This window comes from Fukomys damarensis, unplaced genomic scaffold (assembly GCF_012274545.1).
Source record: "Fukomys damarensis isolate Sample0158 unplaced genomic scaffold, DMR_v1.0_HiC HiC_scaffold_26, whole genome shotgun sequence".
NCBI classification, from domain to species: domain Eukaryota; kingdom Metazoa; phylum Chordata; class Mammalia; order Rodentia; family Bathyergidae; genus Fukomys; species Fukomys damarensis.
This window is the reverse complement of record NW_022900938.1, coordinates 26,853,792-26,870,446: the sequence shown is the minus strand read 5'-3', so window position 1 is coordinate 26,870,446 and position 16,655 is coordinate 26,853,792. Positions and strand designations below refer to the sequence as shown.

The window sequence follows — 16,655 nt, the reverse complement described above, 5'->3', positions numbered from 1 at the left end:
CACTCCTAGCTAAATAGAAAGTGACAATGTTAATTAGAAAAGTAGGGCTTACAGTGTGGTTTACCACTGCGCTGATTCATAACCATGTAATACAGAAACAGAGCACATCTTTAGGGAAATTACGGATGTTATTTGTGGCAGAACTTCCTGGAAATTATATTTACTCAAATTCTGAGAGGTCGTTTTGAATCTCCCTATGCTTTCTCCAGATCAGAAGTCCTTTACAAGGACACCCACCCTCTCTGGGTGGGTGATGACAGAGTCCAGGCAAGTGAGCACAGGGTGTGGCCAGGAGGCACTCACGGTGGGTGTCACAACTTGTTTGCTAGGAACGCTTTCTTCTTAATTCCCCTGAATTTGGGGCAGGGAATTATGGCCACCAGATTGTAAAAGTGATAGTTCTATAGATTTTATTTCACTCTTTCTGTTGTTAACTAAAATTAGAAAAAATGTATTAATTTTTACTTCTTTGATCAAAGTAATACTGAAATTGTATGGTGTGTGTGTGTGTGTGTGTGTGTGTGTGTGTGCTTCCTCTGCACATTTATTCTGGCCTGGTTTTTGACATACACAGAGGGAACAGCTTTTTGTTTTTCTTTTCTTTTTTTGGCACCGGGGATCGAACTTGGGCCCTTGCACTTGCGAAGCAGGTAGTGGAACCACTGAGCCAAATCCCCAGCTGCGAACAGCTTTTGAGATATTTAAATAGTAGTACTAGCCAGGTGTGGTACAGCAAACCTCTAATCCCAGCACTCAGGAGACTGAGGTAGGAGGATCTCTGAGTTCAAGGCCAGCCTTAAAGACCCAGTGAGAATCTGTTTTAAAAAAACAAAACAAAAAAAAACCCCACAAAAATCAAAACAAGAATAGATTCCACCACCTCTCCTAAGAGTTCAATTGCTGAATATTTTATCTAGAGATGATAATCATTCACCAGAACAGAATTAGAAAGAGTACTCAATAAGCATTATACTTTTATATTAGTTCAGTTTATCACAACATTACAAACAATTTTCTATGCACGTTTTTTGTATTCCATGTTTTTCTATTTAGGGGATAAAAGTTGTTTTGTATGTGGTGAAGGGGTGGGGAGAATACCAGGTACTGAACCCAGGGACCTGAGCGTGCTAGGTCAGCACTCTGTTACTGAGCTACATCCTTGACCCTCCATAAAGACCTTTTCAAAGAAAAGAAGACGTTGGAAAACTGGGAGCAAGGAGCTCCACACAAATTGGCAGCAGTCCCTTTTGAAAACGGAAACCCCGTGCCAAATGTAACCACTCAACATTTATTTCTGGTTTAAAAAAAGTACACAAGGGAAGTAGTCAGCATAGCACTCCCAGGGCACTCACAGTCCCTAGATCCCTAGAGTACTGAAGGTAACACACAGACAGCTTTTAATCACAAACCACTCGACTGTATTTACTGACATCATTTAATTAGCCTCCAGCCTGTGTAAAACCAGAAAGGCCTTACGGAGTTTTCTTCCTCTTTTTTATTATCTGTCACCATTTTAAAATCCTAGTACAGCTGTGCTATGCTGCAATCCTGTTAATGCGAACTTTTCTTCGCCGAATTTCAACATCAGTAGATACCACAGCACAATCACTGAACAGAATGTGAGAAAGAACATGTCCACTCTTCTCCAAGACTTTCACTGTAAAAGTGCACTGCTGCTCAGTAAATCCCAACCACTCATAACTTATACAGCCCTGATGAGGGCTGGGAACAGCACTGCACACAGCTCACCGTATGCTTGAGAGCAAGCAGAGACTCTGCTGCTTGCCTACTTTGGAGCCTAAAGATACTCTACCGTATATGGAAAAATAAAAGTTGAAGCCACCTGGAGAATCTACTGCACCCTGAGCAGCAATATTAGTTTTAGTAAAAATTGTAACTACTCCTTAGGCTAAAAATTTGCACCAATGAGGCTCTTTCATATACATCCAAACATACCATACTAAAAAGTGAACTGGTATGGTTTCTTCTCCTAAAGAGAAGAGAACCAAGGAAGGCATAAAAACAAAGGAGATTAGTGAGACCGGGAAGACAAATGACAGAATGAGCTAAAAACAGTCTCACTGCAAGCAGAAAATGAAGAAGTGGTCATGAAATCTTGGGGAGTTTAAGACGTACCTGAGATGCTTATTAAACATACTGATTTCTATACTCTACGCCCAAGACTCCTGATGATGTAAACATTAGGTCGGAACCCAAAAATGTACATTCTTAACGAGCACCCTAGACAAGGTCCTGATGTAGGCATCTGAGCCTATGCTTTGAGAGAAACTGCACCTCCGCAGGTGCTGACAGACAGGAGGCCCTCTGGGCCAACCCTATTTCCTTCGCAAAAGGCAGGGTTCAACAGCCACATAAGTCTATTTCTTGCGACAGAAAGAAAGGAAAGAATGGAAGAGAGGGAGACAGAGACAGACAGAGAGAATTAATCACAGTGAATTACTCTTTCATTTTTACAAGGTATAACAATATTTGCACTGTCCAAAATTATCAATCACGTGCTGATCCAATATTAAACTGCCAAACAGACTTAATCATTTCTTTGTCAAATTTATTCAGCACCTATGTGCGGTAAGGATGACAGTAACATAAAAGACAGATCCTGCCCTGAAGGCACCTCCAACCTCCCACAAAGAGAAGCGAGCACCCGGAAGTATGGCCTGATGGAAGCCACATGTCCCAAGGCTTGTGACAAATCCAGTTCTCTGGCATTTTAGACAAGGAAAAGCTGCCCTCCAGATTGGAAGGGAGGGAACAGTGGAAGTGACATGTATGGCAAATCCTAAAGGCAAACAGGTTTTGAATAAGATTCTTCAGGTGCAGAAAAAGAACATTCCAGGAACATGACCAGCATGTCAAAAACTTCAAGGAGAGAGCTTATGGGACCATCTATATCACATCAGTAAGCTTTAATTTCAGTGAAAACTAGTTAGCTAGACTCAAAATCCAGTGGAAGAAAACTGTACAAATGAATGCAGAAGTGTCTTCCTTTATCAGGAGACAGAAATTCCAACATCTGGCTCTAAACTCTAAACATATGTTGTTATAAAGCCAAGCAAGGGTAGTGTAAAAACCCAGCAAGAGTACTTCCTTGTCTGGAAAGCAGATGCCAAGCAGTTTCCTCTCCCATCATGCACAGTGGAGCCCCAGCCTGGCATCTGGTCTTAGAGATCAGAGGTCAGTGGCTTTGTAGGAGCTGCTGAGTAGGCCATGCAACTGCTTTGCTTAACACACCCACCCATGTCTCCTCTTCCACTGCTCAAAGTCTAAAACTCATTACAAAGAAAATTTAAAAATAGCATGCACTGCAAAAGCTGAACAGAACTCAGAATTCTCATTTTCTTATACATATGAATTGTTGGTTGTTCTTTTCTCCCTCTGTGCTTTCCTTACAGAGAAATGTAATGCGGCAGTTACTTAACCAGACGACACTGGATTTCTCTGCTGCCTCCCTCCCAATTATCCTTGGGAATTCTCTTAAAAACAATGGAATAGGGACCCAAGGTGGATCTATTTACAGTTTTCAGCCAATGCAGCCAAGCAAGATAAGCAAATTTATACATACCTATCATCTACTTTTCATCTCAAAAACTTTTTGTGTGTGTGTGGTACCACGGATCGAACTCGGAACTTGCACTCGCAAAGCAGGTGGAGGAACCACTGAGCTAAATCCCTGATCCATAAACTTATTTTTTTAAACCAATACCCCCGCAGAAGGCACTGCCAGTCTTACAACTATTTCCATAAAATAGTTTCCTTAAAATGTTTTCTGTTTTTTGCCTAAGGTAGTGCTCAATTTAAGCACAACTGAAGTGGGTTTCTGACTATAAACAGTAAGATTTGATTTCTTCCCTGTCCTACTTCTACATGAAAGCCTACTTTTACACTCCATGCCACTATCCTGGCCCTTCAATCCAAACTCTGCTTTGTGAAGGTTTGCACACTGCTGGCAGATTACACTCAAGCTAGGTAGTCAAGATTTCTTGTAATCTCTGTTTGCTATGCTATGGTAAAAGCCATAACATTGTCTGCTCCAGAACATGGACCATCATTTTTATGAGCCTTTTCATACTGCCATAGCATTTACTCCAAATCAAAAGAAAATGCTGATGGGCGAAACCAGATTCTTAATCCATTTAAATGTTAGCTATTTTATATTATAGAAGCTGAAAATCTACACATGTAAGGAATCACTCAAACTTCCATATGAATTGGACTTTTTCTTTTTGCACAGAATTACTCAAGTATCTTATTTCATATTTGCAAATGTTCCTTGAATTTTAGATCTTGAAAATGAGATTCCTAAAATACTAGAATCCTGAACATAAAGTATGCTTTGCTTCTAAAGAAAATGTTAGATCTATGTATTTTAGAACAGAATTTGTTTATTTTTAAGAAGTGTTTATTGAGGGCCTCCTGAAAGATATATGAAAAGCTTGGGACACTGGCCACAAAGCAATTTGCAAAACAATTAAACAATTCAAAACAATTAAAAATCCTAGCCTTCAGGGAACTGATGCTTATGAGGTAGGATGCCAGTATTAAAGGAATGATGTACTCTAGAGTTTACTTCTGTCAACTGAAACGCAACTCACACAAAATGTATGCTTTTAATAAGTACAATTCAGTGGTTTTTAGTATAGTCACAATGTTCTGCACCATTACCAATTTTAATTCCAAAATATTTATCATGCCTAAAAAAAGATCCCACATCTATTGGCAGTTACTCCCTTTCACCCCCTCACTGTAGCCCTTGAAACCACTGTTCTTTCTCTCTACATGGATTTGCCTACTTTGGATACTTAAATCACATAGCCTGTGTGTCTGACTTACTTTCTCTGGGTCTCTCTGGCTGCAGAGATGAGACTGGGCTGAAGGGACACAAGAACAGAAGCTGAGATACCACAGAAGACATAACTACAACAATTCAACTAGTGGATGAGAAAGCCTTGAAACAGGGTGGGAAGTGAGACGGTACAAAATGACCCCATGGGCAGTAGGTACAAGAAAAGAAAATGCAAGGACAACTCCCATGAATTTGGCTTGCAAACCTGGAAAATGAAGTTGATGTCAACTGAGAGAACGTGACCACTGTCAGGGAAGACTGGGCTGGATTTCGGAGTCATGATTTCAATTTTGGATGTCTATTACCCTTCCAAGGAAAGGTACTCCAAAGGGAGCTGGATATAAGGAGAGGTCCAGGTCACAGATACAAATTTAGGCATCAGAGAATAGGCATCTTAGGTATTTTTGTGTTGCTGAGACATAATACCCAGAACCTGAAACTCAGAGGAGAGAAGACTTGTTGTGGCTTGTGGTCTATGCGCAGCAGGCCCATAAGCACAAACAACATGGTGGAAGGACATGCTGCAGAGGAAAGCCGATCACAGCGTAGAGGCCAGGAAGCAGAGAGAGAAGGAAGGAGCCAAGGAGGGACACCAGGTCACACTTGCAGTGCCAGACCTACAAGCAGGCCCCACCTCCTGGAAGCAAACCAGCCATAGCACCCTCAAGATCCAATTGCCTTCCAAAAGCTCCACGTCTGAGTACGGGATGCTTTGGGGGGAAGTTCCAGATCCCAGCCACAACAGAAGGTATGTAATTCCACAAGACCAGATGAGACCACCCGAGGAACAGGTAAAGAGAGAAGAGACAAGTTCGCAGGAAAATATCCTCGGACAGATCCAGATTCACAAGTCGGCAAAATGAGGCTGTACCAACAAAAAAGGAAATACTTCTAAGATGTGGAGTTTTAAAAAACAATGGAAAACCCAGGCATAGAGGTACAGGCCTGTAATCTCAGCACTCCGGGAGGCTGAAGCAGAAGGATCACAAGAGCCCATCTTCAGAAACTTAACAAGATTTCATCTCAAAATTAAATAAAAGGTGGGGGGTGCTGGGAATTTAGCTCAGTGCAAAGGCTCTGAGTTCAAGCCTCAGTACTAAAAATTAAATAAACAAAACAATGCAAACCTTATCAAACTTACTGTGGGAGAGAATCCCATCAACTAATCCCGATGCTGCTGACAAGCCGAGTACCATGAGAACTGGGCAGACTGTGAGATCTGGGGAGGAGGGGTCCTCAGACTGCAGGTCCCCCTGCTAACTCCAGTCCAGCCACACCTACCTTTTCATCTGCCACCCAGTCTGCCAGGTGCACCTTCCCCAAGGATGGCTTTGAAAACAAGTTTGAATGGAGTAAGGAATAAAAAAAATAATGAAAAAAAAAAACTGGAGTGGATTTAAGAGACTATGGTCAGAAAGGAATTGAAGGAAGGGGCAATTCTTTTGATAGGTTTTGGTGCAAGGGGAAGGAGGAAAATAGCAGTAACATTAACGCAAGACGTATATTTATATGTGGTGGTGACCTGTCTAGTAAAGAGGGAAACAGATGATGAAGGAGGGAGTAGAGAAATGCTGGAATTGGTTAAAGGGGACAGAATCCAACACATTAAACCTGCTTGGCAAATGACCAATGATTAAAATAAAAAATGACAGGAAAACACAAATAAGGGCAAGCTGTTTTTCCCCAGGAACCACCACTGTGTGAAATTACTTGGGTCCACTTTCCAAGGCTGAAGATACGGAATGCAGAGTGGAAAGGCAAGGGATAAGCTCTGGACTTAAACTGAAGAAGTCCCACATGCAAGGACTACTATAAACTGCTGGCAAACGCTTCTGATCCCAGCTTTTTATCTATTACATAATGATTAAAACGGCCTGTTCTTCCCACCTTATAGAATTGGTTGATTATCAAACAAAAAAAATTTTTTTTTAATTTCTAGAAAGTTTAGATTTTTCGGAGGGCAGTAGTACTGGGGATTGAAAACGGACTTCACATTGAGCAGTCTCTCAAGCCCTTTAAAAAAATATTTCACATGAGACAAGATCTCAGCATGTCACCTAAACTGCCTAGGCTGGGCTCGAACTTGTGACCCTCCTGTCTTAGCCTCTTTGAGAGCTGGGATTATGGGTGTGCACCATCACACCTGGTTCATGTAAGGCATTTTTACTTTCACTTTAGAGTTACACATGCCTTTTCTTATTCAAATATTCTATATATTGAAATACTGTAGTTTCAAGAGGGGGAAAAAGCAAAATAAATATATCTTTAGAAGAATAATTATAACAAAGAAAAATAGAAACTTTCTGGTTACATATTTTTAATGTTGTATGTGAACTCTACATTAATTTCTTAGTTTCTTTCCTTTAAAAAACTCAACAAACTTTCCTGTCATTTAGATTCAGCTGAGCATGAAGGAAAAAAAAAGTTAACTGTAGGCTGCGTCAAGACCACACATAAAAACAAATGTGACCTAATGCTTTTCATGAATCCACTTTTCCATATTCCCAAACATCTCCAGAATCAACTCAAATGAAAAGACAATCTGATTTTTTACTTTGTCTTCAATAAGAGACATTAGGAAGTATTTAAAAGAGGGTTTTAAACTATCATTTTCACTTTATGGACTAAGTTTTAATTCTGGCTGCTTAGTATATGGGCCACGTTTGTCTTTAAGGAAAATATATCTTGCAGAATACCCTGAGCTAGCCATTAATTGTTTTCTTTCTTTCCAATGGTACAGTAAGACACAAAGGTGTGTGCTCAGTTTATCTAAGGGGAACGAGAGTGCTCAACTTTATCAAGGAACTGCTGGGTGGACAGAAAAAAGTCTGAGATGGAATTTAAAATAGGCACTAGAGTTGAACTGACCCTTTTTCTCAGCTTCTCCTTACATTTAATCAGAAGGTAGCTAGGAATTCTGCTGACCTTGAGCTCTCACAGGATTGTAAAGGAAAGTGTGAAATACAACATTTAAGTAGATGCACAAAAATATAAACAAATGTATGTTCATTTCCTTAAAAATATGTCAATATCTTCTGTGCATCACTTGGCAAAGGAATCAGAGCTTCTTTCTGAAAACATTGTGCATACTTCACATGCAGTTAGTTGGAAAAAAGCTTACTTTTTCTAATTATACACATATCTTTGCATTTATGATGTATCATTTGTACATAAATAACACACTGGTTCTTTACTCAGAATTCTAACTCCTCACTATAAACCCAGTATGTATTTTTGTTTAACACCTTCATAACAGGACCATAATTCGTATGTCTTGCTGCCAGGTGGCTCTGGCCCACCAGTGGTACACACATGACCTGTCGGGCAGCATGGGACAGTCACACAGGAACCACCAGTACTTCTAGCGGCAGGAGCATGTCACATAAAATATGGCAGCTCACTTTATAATAATACACATTACCAAGTTTCTAGAAGTCAATTATTCCAATAGTTTGTGTATCTATCTCAAATTTCCTTTTAATCACACACTGCAGTATGAATGGAAAAAGGATTTATTGTGAAAGTGACTTTTTAAAAAATAAAACATTATTTAAAGGGAGTACGTAATTCCCAACAGTTTTGGTTTGAGTATTTTTGAAGAAAATTTTAGCATAACACGTTCTTCTAATTGATGTTGTTATTATAGTTACCAATATAATTAATGTATTGTTTCAGTATTACTATGCTAAGTAACCTTGATTTCCCGGGGTCACAATTATGAATAAAGTGTGATAGATTACATCATGAGGTCTTCCTACACTCAGAATCTGCTGTGCTGCACAGATCACATTCACACCTAGTTAGAACCAAGCTACACCAGATTTCCTTACATGGCTCTATGGGCCTCCCAGGCCTGTTCCACTTCCTTTTGCTTGTCAGGAAGTCCACCCGCTATTGCTTGCACCTATCAACAGCCCTATGCCTAGCAGGCTGCTCCATCTCCTTGCAGTTTTCCTTTGATTCTAAAGGTGACAGAAAGACTCCTTGGTTTCATAGTGGCTCTGCCACAACCCACCTGCCTGGTCTTGGACAAAGTTCTGGAACCTCTTTAGGACTTTGTTTCCCTAACTACGTAACAAAAGAACTGGCTCAAATGATGTTTAAAAATCCTGGGAAACTAACATGAAGGTTTATTAGAGAAACTCTGAGAAAGTGTCTCAGAGGTACCCATACTTCAGTGCATAGAAATTACAGCATCCTGTCTTCACTGTGCCATGAATCTTAAGGACTTTGTGTTATGTTTCCAATAAGTAAGACTCCTCATTAGCTAAGTCCTGTCCACACAAAATGGGAGAATTACACTGAGAGGTTTGGAAGAGAGAAAATTACACATAATTCTTAGATGAGTTTTCACTTAAGAATACATAAAATAATTTTTACAAAATTGGGCAAATCATCCCTTAGTGAAAACTTCTGCTTCTAAACACATTTTGTTTCGTATATTTTTATTTAATGTGTCAACAAAATGACTCTACATACTAAAAAAAAATTTACCTATAACTACATCATGACCATCAACCAAGCCAGCAGAGAAGAGCTCCTGAGATACACCATCTGCCGTATCTGTCCAAATGCGAAATGAGTATGTATTAGTAACATAAAATAAAAATCAACAGTACAGTACAATGCAAAATATATTTTTCACTTAATAAAATTACTTGCATGAATTTTTAAATTTCAATTCAACAACTCAGATTCTATCAGGAGAAAAAAAAAATCAGAAGTAACATGAAACACATTTTTCCTGAGTGCAATTTGTGTCTGGCTATTTATTCAAAAATGTTACATGAAATTCTTTTCTTTTAAGTTTTGGTGAATGAAATCTTTTGCCCACTGCCTACCATCTGAATTAATCCTCACAGGCACCTCTAGAAGATGTAACTGCTCCCTGGGACACTGCTTTCCTTTCTTATCAAGGTGAATTCCAGACATCATCAATCCTTGTCCATCATGAGTAGCTACTGAGTCAAAATTTATAGCAAAGGTTGATGGGTAGCATCTGATACAACCTTGTATTTGGTATAAACAGCTCATGAGCTTGTTGGACTATTAAGACGAGTCATTTAAATTTATGCTATTAAGAAACTCCTTTAACATGACATTGATCATTTGATAGCAACAGAATCATTCTCTTAGAAAATGTGGTTGAGTAAAATAATGCAGTTTCTCAATGATAAGTGACAGGAGTTGGCAATCTCATAAAGATGGGATTAAACAAGCTGTAGCAAGTGAATACAGCTGAAATGATTTAATTGAAAGGTTATGAATGAACATGGTAACACTGTTATCTTTGTTTGAAGACTCTGTAATGAGGGATTGAGAAATTACAACATGCTCAAAAGAGCCAATATAGACCCCTATGTTTTTTCAAGGGAAAAGACTTGGTCCCACTGCCTTTTCATATTCTGCCACACACCTAGAACTCTAGGTGGAATGAAGAAACTGGCTGAGCCACCTGTGACAGTCTAGATGAAGGATGGACACAAGTACCTTTACCTTCCAAGGTCAGGGAGTATCTAAAAACACAGCTGTTGAATTAAGCAAGCATCTAAGCTGAATTGTACTTTGTCACACCAAAAGCTACCCTCAGCAGAAAGTGGACGTGGTGACTAATGTAAACGAGCTTATGTATATGTATGTTGTGCACACACCTGTATGCAACATGCACACACACACACACAAGTACAGACAAGTATTGTGTCTCGCAATTCTTAGAGTTAAGGGTTTTCAGCTCAGTGTCTGACACAGAGTAAATTACTTAACAAATCACTAAGGTGATGACAATGATGATGCCATAGCCAAAGGTCACCTGAAACTCATCTTACAACCCCACCCTCTCCCTTTACAGTCTCTCTCCCTCTCATACACAGCTCAATTCTCTACATCTCCAACTTTGAAACTCAATGCATACTCTCTATACTTCCAGAGATATTGTTTTTCTACCATTTTATTGATTTCACTTCATAATCAAATCAAATAAAATTAAGTAAATGGCAAAGGAATGTATAGGAATCTTACTAAACTATGAAATTTCACATAAGGTGAGCTCATCTTTGGCCTTGTCTGTCTTTGTCAGTGGTACAGAAAAGTCTCTGTGATGAAATGATCCCATTATCACAGAACTGAGGGCTAGCACAATGTAAGGCTCTATTTTGAATGTGACATCACTTTGGATGCTGCTAGAACATTCAGGCCGAGAATCTCCTTCGTGGATGCCACCCAATCTCCAGGAAAAGAAGCATATTGAATTGAAGTGCCTGACACATAGCAGGCACTGGCATAAAGCAGGCAGTCCTTGTATTTCCACTGACTGATCATCTGTCAAAGCACTTTGACACATTACACCATCTCTAAAACAATAATGAGATCTTACACTTGAGTAAGGAGCTACAATCACAAAATGTAGTTGAAAATGGATAAATCAAACAAAGCCACATTAAGGGCTAGCACCAAAGCAGTACCAAAGAGACAGGCATTCCCAAGTGATCAAAGTGTATAGCATGTCCTTCTATTTTCAGGACTCTTGGGCACCAGATGAGTCATATCAAAATGGGAAATGTGTAGCACGAGCTGACCAAGATGAGAATTATTCCACATCTGTGTGCATGCTATTAACCAGTCATTCTGCATGCATGTAAGTAAGACATCAGCAACAGTGCAGAACAGAAATGCAAAATAATTATTTCATGTTTCATTAGTAATCTATTTTTCCCTCAAGCCAATTAAGATTCCTGATCTCTAAACAGGTTAAACAATCATACATTCATGTCAGGGTTTCCAGAGCACACAGAGACATAAAAACACAAATGAGGGCAGAGAATGTTTTATGTTTATATTGCATGTTTTATGCCACACCTGCTTATTATGTGCAGGACACCACGAATGTCCTGCTTGTGTGATGTGGGCAAAGTGGTGCACTACTATCTGGGATACGGACAGTATCAGTAACCACAGAGGTGCAGGGAGACAGGCACGGTGACTGGTTACCAGTAGACCTGTGCGGGGCAGCCCAGTAAGGCCCAGCTCACGTGGAAGTCAGTGCTATGGTTTCTGGGCAACAAAAGTGGAGACTCTTAATCTAACCCTGCCAAATGAGACTGCCAAAGTCAGTGCAATGGCCTGCTAATGCAAAACAGGGCCATCTTACTCACAAATGTTCCAAGTCCAGAAATTTCTTTCTGATCTCTTAAGATGAAAATTGATTTTTCATTGCCATAGTCAATTTTAAACAATAAAATGAAAAGACGCAACCTTAAAGTAAGAATTGTCCTTTCTACTTTAAACATCTAATATATAATTACTAGATTCTATCACAGTATTGCCTGTCAATATTTATACATTATGACAAAATAGAAGGCTTTTTCATAACCCTAACTGATGTGGTACAATTTCACAGACTAACTCTAAATTGTTAAAGATGAATACACCGAAAAGAAAAATCAATTAGCGTATTCATGACAACCTTATGAACAAGTATTTTGTAAAAAAATTTCATGTTTAGTTTAATTCAAATATCCTGGGAGTATATTAAATCTCTGCTTTTGCAGAGGAAAAGAGATCAGAACCAGTGGCTTCATGGTAGCATACAGGCCAGGAGCATGTCCTGTGTGGCTAGCAGTATCTTTTAAAACTGAACACGAATACATTCAAGTGGATTAAGTGGACTAAGTCTCCTGCAGTTCCCACCATTCACTACAGCTCCTACAGGCATTGGAGTTTGTGTCTTCTTGTAGGAGATGATAACAATGACGTACATCAAAGTGGGTTACTGACTGACCAGCCAGCAACCCAGAAAGTTCTTGTTCCTCAGGGTTTTCAAAATTTCACAAATACGATTTGTTTAATCAAACTGAAATTTATGCAGAGTTCTAATAAATAAAATAATGTTATGACTGTACATATGAATTACAATAGATGAAACTAACGTACATTAGAAAGGTAGCCAACAAACATATCTTTTTATTTTTCTAGGTTATTTTGGTTATAAACCAAGTTGTAGAAATACTGTTTTCCTAACACCTTGACTTGTGATCTTTTGAAGCTGTTCATATTAATTAACCAAGTTGGGTTTTTTTTGTTTTTTGGTTTTTTTGGGTTTTTTTTATGAGGCTGTCCTGCACGCCAGGCTAACTGCCAGGTGCAAGAGTTAATAAAAACTAGCATGTCTTTTAAGCATCCAGGAGCTGATCCAGCAGCAACCCATTCCAGCTTCAGGCAGCTGGAATAACTTATTTAAAATACTCAAATTGCATCAGCGGCGAGACTGGCATCGTTCCCATCAAGCTTACCCTAGTGCCTACAGCAAAAAGAGACCACAAACACTCCCCAGCATCTGCTTCATGAAAGCTGAACTGAGGACAGAGAGGCAAGCACGTCAGCTGTGGATGATGCCACTGTGTCCTGATCAGCTCTCATTAGGAGTGCTGCTGCTCCTCGTTATCTGTGTCCTAATTTCCTTTGGGCCCTTCATCGCCACACCACTACTTATTTCCATGGCTGAGAGAACAGGCCCAATCTATATGTGTATACATACTTGCCACGTGGGTCACTGGGATTCCTGACTGAGAACCCTTACACTTGTCAAAAGTCCCTTCCTCCTTCCACGTCGCTTGCCTTCCCACCTTCACTTTGAGACTTTTTTGAACAGCAAATCATAACCATATGCTTGAAATGCTTCTTGTAGCACTAAAATAACAATTTTAATTAAAACTTACCTCTTCCTGGAGTAAACTCAAATCTTATGTCATTAAGTTCCTTTCTGGAGTTTCTGAAATATATAACAAATAGCACATTAAAATCTAATGATGCAGAGTTAAATCTAACTGAACAAATTCCAATATTTATAAGATGCTACTAATATGCAGTAACATTTTATAGTTTTAGGTTACCAGTTTCCTTGACTGGAAGAGATAGTTATGACGTGAACAAAGATATTTCTTCATGTGATTAAATTTACCTTATACAAATATTTAAAAATCTAAAACCAAATGGTTCATTTTTTGAAATCTGAATTAAATAAGTCTAATTTCATAATTTAGTATTTTAGTAGCCTTCTGTCTATAACGAATGATATCTCATGCATTTATCTTATTTTTCCTGAAAGAAATAGCATTTTATTAAACAATTTTTAAATATGACAAATAAGGAAGTTAGTGATAATAGTTCAAATCATACAATAAAAGTCTCTAAGTAGGCATTTTATAGTCACAAACTTTATCTAAGTTTAGGAACCTCTAAAAAATTGCAAAATTGCCCACTGAATATATGAAGCGTCATTTATTTTTATTTTTTTCTTTTTATTGAGTTTATTGGTACAATCTAGGCATACAATACAGTTACATTCATTTAAGTAAATATAAAATACTTATTCAATTAAAACTTAAATGACACTGGGAAGATAGAAAACCAGTAAATACTTAAAATTTTCCATTCATGTCAATTTCAAGAAATAATAAAGACAGACAGCAAGCTATAATTGGGATAGTTTTAAATTTTCCTAAGAATATTAAAATACTGGGCCGGGGATTTAGCTCAGCAGTTCGGTGGCCTGCCTTGCAAGCACAAAGACCCGAGTTCAATCACTGGTACCAAAAAAAAAAAAAAGAATATTAAAATATTACAAGTACCTCTCAACAGAGGCTAGAGTTAATAAAAACACCTTAAGAAATTGCATTAGAAGTGATATTTTGAGTAGAATTTTTATCTACATTATCAACATAGGTTAAACAAAATGTTTGCATTACAAATCAAACCGCATTAGTAAACATGATCTAGTAATTTTCATAAGAATTCAACTACTAGCTCAGTGGCTAAGAGTGTCCAAGACATGCAGATATGGCCTGAACACCCCTCACTTAACACCCTCCTGAGGCATCAGTTGAGGCTGAGCAGACCTGCTACTGCAGCCTTAGCTGTCTGACCTCTATGAATGTTACTCAACAGTGCCCACACCATGATTTGACCCAAAGCATGAATAATTTCAAGGAATCCAGAAAGTTGCTAAATACTCGGACCACACTAAAAGAAAGTCTTTCTCAGTACCTAGAAATGCTGACTCATTTCTATCACCTTCCCACAAACCAAATAGCAGAAACAAAAGGCGAAGAATTCAAGCAGTGCCCAAGCCCATCACACCACAGCCCTGAGCCCAAAACTTCATACACCTTACAGGTGTCTCCTCCTGCATTTTATCACCACTCCTCTAGGGATAGAATGAGACCAGGGGACTTCTGCAATTCCTGACATGTGGACATCAGCAATTCTCAAACATTTTAGACATGGGACTCCTTTACATTGTTAAAAAGCATTTAGGGCCCCTGAAGAGCTTTTGTTTGCATGATCTATATCGATCAAAATTTACTGTATTGGAAATGAAAACTGACAAATTTGTAAAATGTTAATTCATTTGAAGAAGATAATTAACTCATGTTAATGTAAAAAAAAAGTTCAAAAATCTTTTCCAAAAGATAAATAAATCAACTAAACAACACAGTTTTCAACTTTCCCAAGCCTCTGTAATGTTTGGCTTAAGACATCAGAATTGCTCCTGAGTAGGAAGGTGAGGTGGAGGGGACAAAGGGATTGAAAATGATCAAGATATGTTATATGCATTTACCAATTCCCCAAGCAAACATCATTATTCTGTATTGCATACACGCACTAATAAAAACTTTTAAAAATAGAAAAAATAGCTGCACTTTTATAATGCTTCTGCAATCTTCTGCAATGTTGCATGTTAAATAGGAAGCCACTAAAAAAATCCTACTAGACATGTGTGAAACAATGACAGCAAAAAAGGTAAATAATTTCTTAATATTATTATAAAATACTTTTGGCCAGCTGGGCTCTTTGAAGAGTCTCAAGAACTTCCAGAATGGTGCATGATACTTAAGAAACACACACACACACACACACACACACACACACGGGGAGTTGTTAGGACTTCATGTCTAGATGTCCCCCCCAAAGCCTCATGCAATCACAGGCGGGGCTTTCTGGGAGGCAGGTGGGTCTAGAGTGTGTGACGCTGGAAGTGATTCATGGTGCAATGCTAGGCTCAAGGGCACTAGGATTCAGGGTGTGAGCGCAACCCACCTCAAGTAGCCTGCATGAAACAAAAGGGGCAGAAAGATGCTACCAAGGCCCTTTGCTTGTTGTTTTTGCTGGCTTTGCAGACAATGAACCGTTTCTCCTCTGCAACACCCCTTTGCCACGTGCCACTCCACCTTAGAGCCAGGTGACTATGGACTAAATCCTCTACAATCTGTGAGCTAAATAAGCCTTTCCCCCTTTAACTTTGGGTGTTGAGTATTTTGTTTTAGCAGTGAGAGAACAGTAACTAATACAAGAGCAAAGGCACTAGTCCTCCGTATTCACAGTTTTGTATCCAAAGAATCAAGACAACTACAGATCAGTAATAAAATACAGCACAACAACTATTTAAATAGCATTTCCACTGGATTAGGTATTAAAAGTAATCTAGAGATGATTTAAAGTATACCAGAGAATATTATATAAACATATTATGTCATTAAATATATACAAGTAACTTAAGTCGCCACAGATTTTAGTATCTGGAAGGCAGTCCACAGGATGAGTGTATATACTACAGCACATACTATGTACACATAGATACAGTCTGCCAAAAAAGTGTATACACATTTCAGGAAAAGAAAAACTTGTATAAATATTTTAATACTAAATTTATTGAGACACCATGAGATTAATGCAACTTACCTTTGGCCTATACAATTACAAGAGGTACTCAAATTGGTGACCAATAACTTCCAGA

The 16,655-nt window shown here is 38.7% G+C and overlaps 1 protein-coding gene across 3 annotated transcripts in view; it reads right to left on the bottom strand.

Moving 5' to 3' along the window:
- Positions 1-16,655, bottom strand: part of Stk39 (serine/threonine kinase 39) — a 272,078-nt gene that overhangs the window by 40,624 nt on the left and 214,799 nt on the right. For 2 of the 3 annotated variants that reach the window (XM_010606914.3, XM_010606916.2), the window contains exons 15-16: positions 13,579-13,631; positions 9,359-9,427 (exon numbers count right to left, since the gene is read on the bottom strand). In XM_010606914.3, coding sequence (XP_010605216.1) covers positions 9,359-9,427; positions 13,579-13,631 — 122 coding nt within the window. The remainder of the gene's footprint in view (positions 1-9,358; positions 9,428-13,578; positions 13,632-16,655) is intronic. The other variant, XM_010606915.3, reaches the window with a different exon arrangement.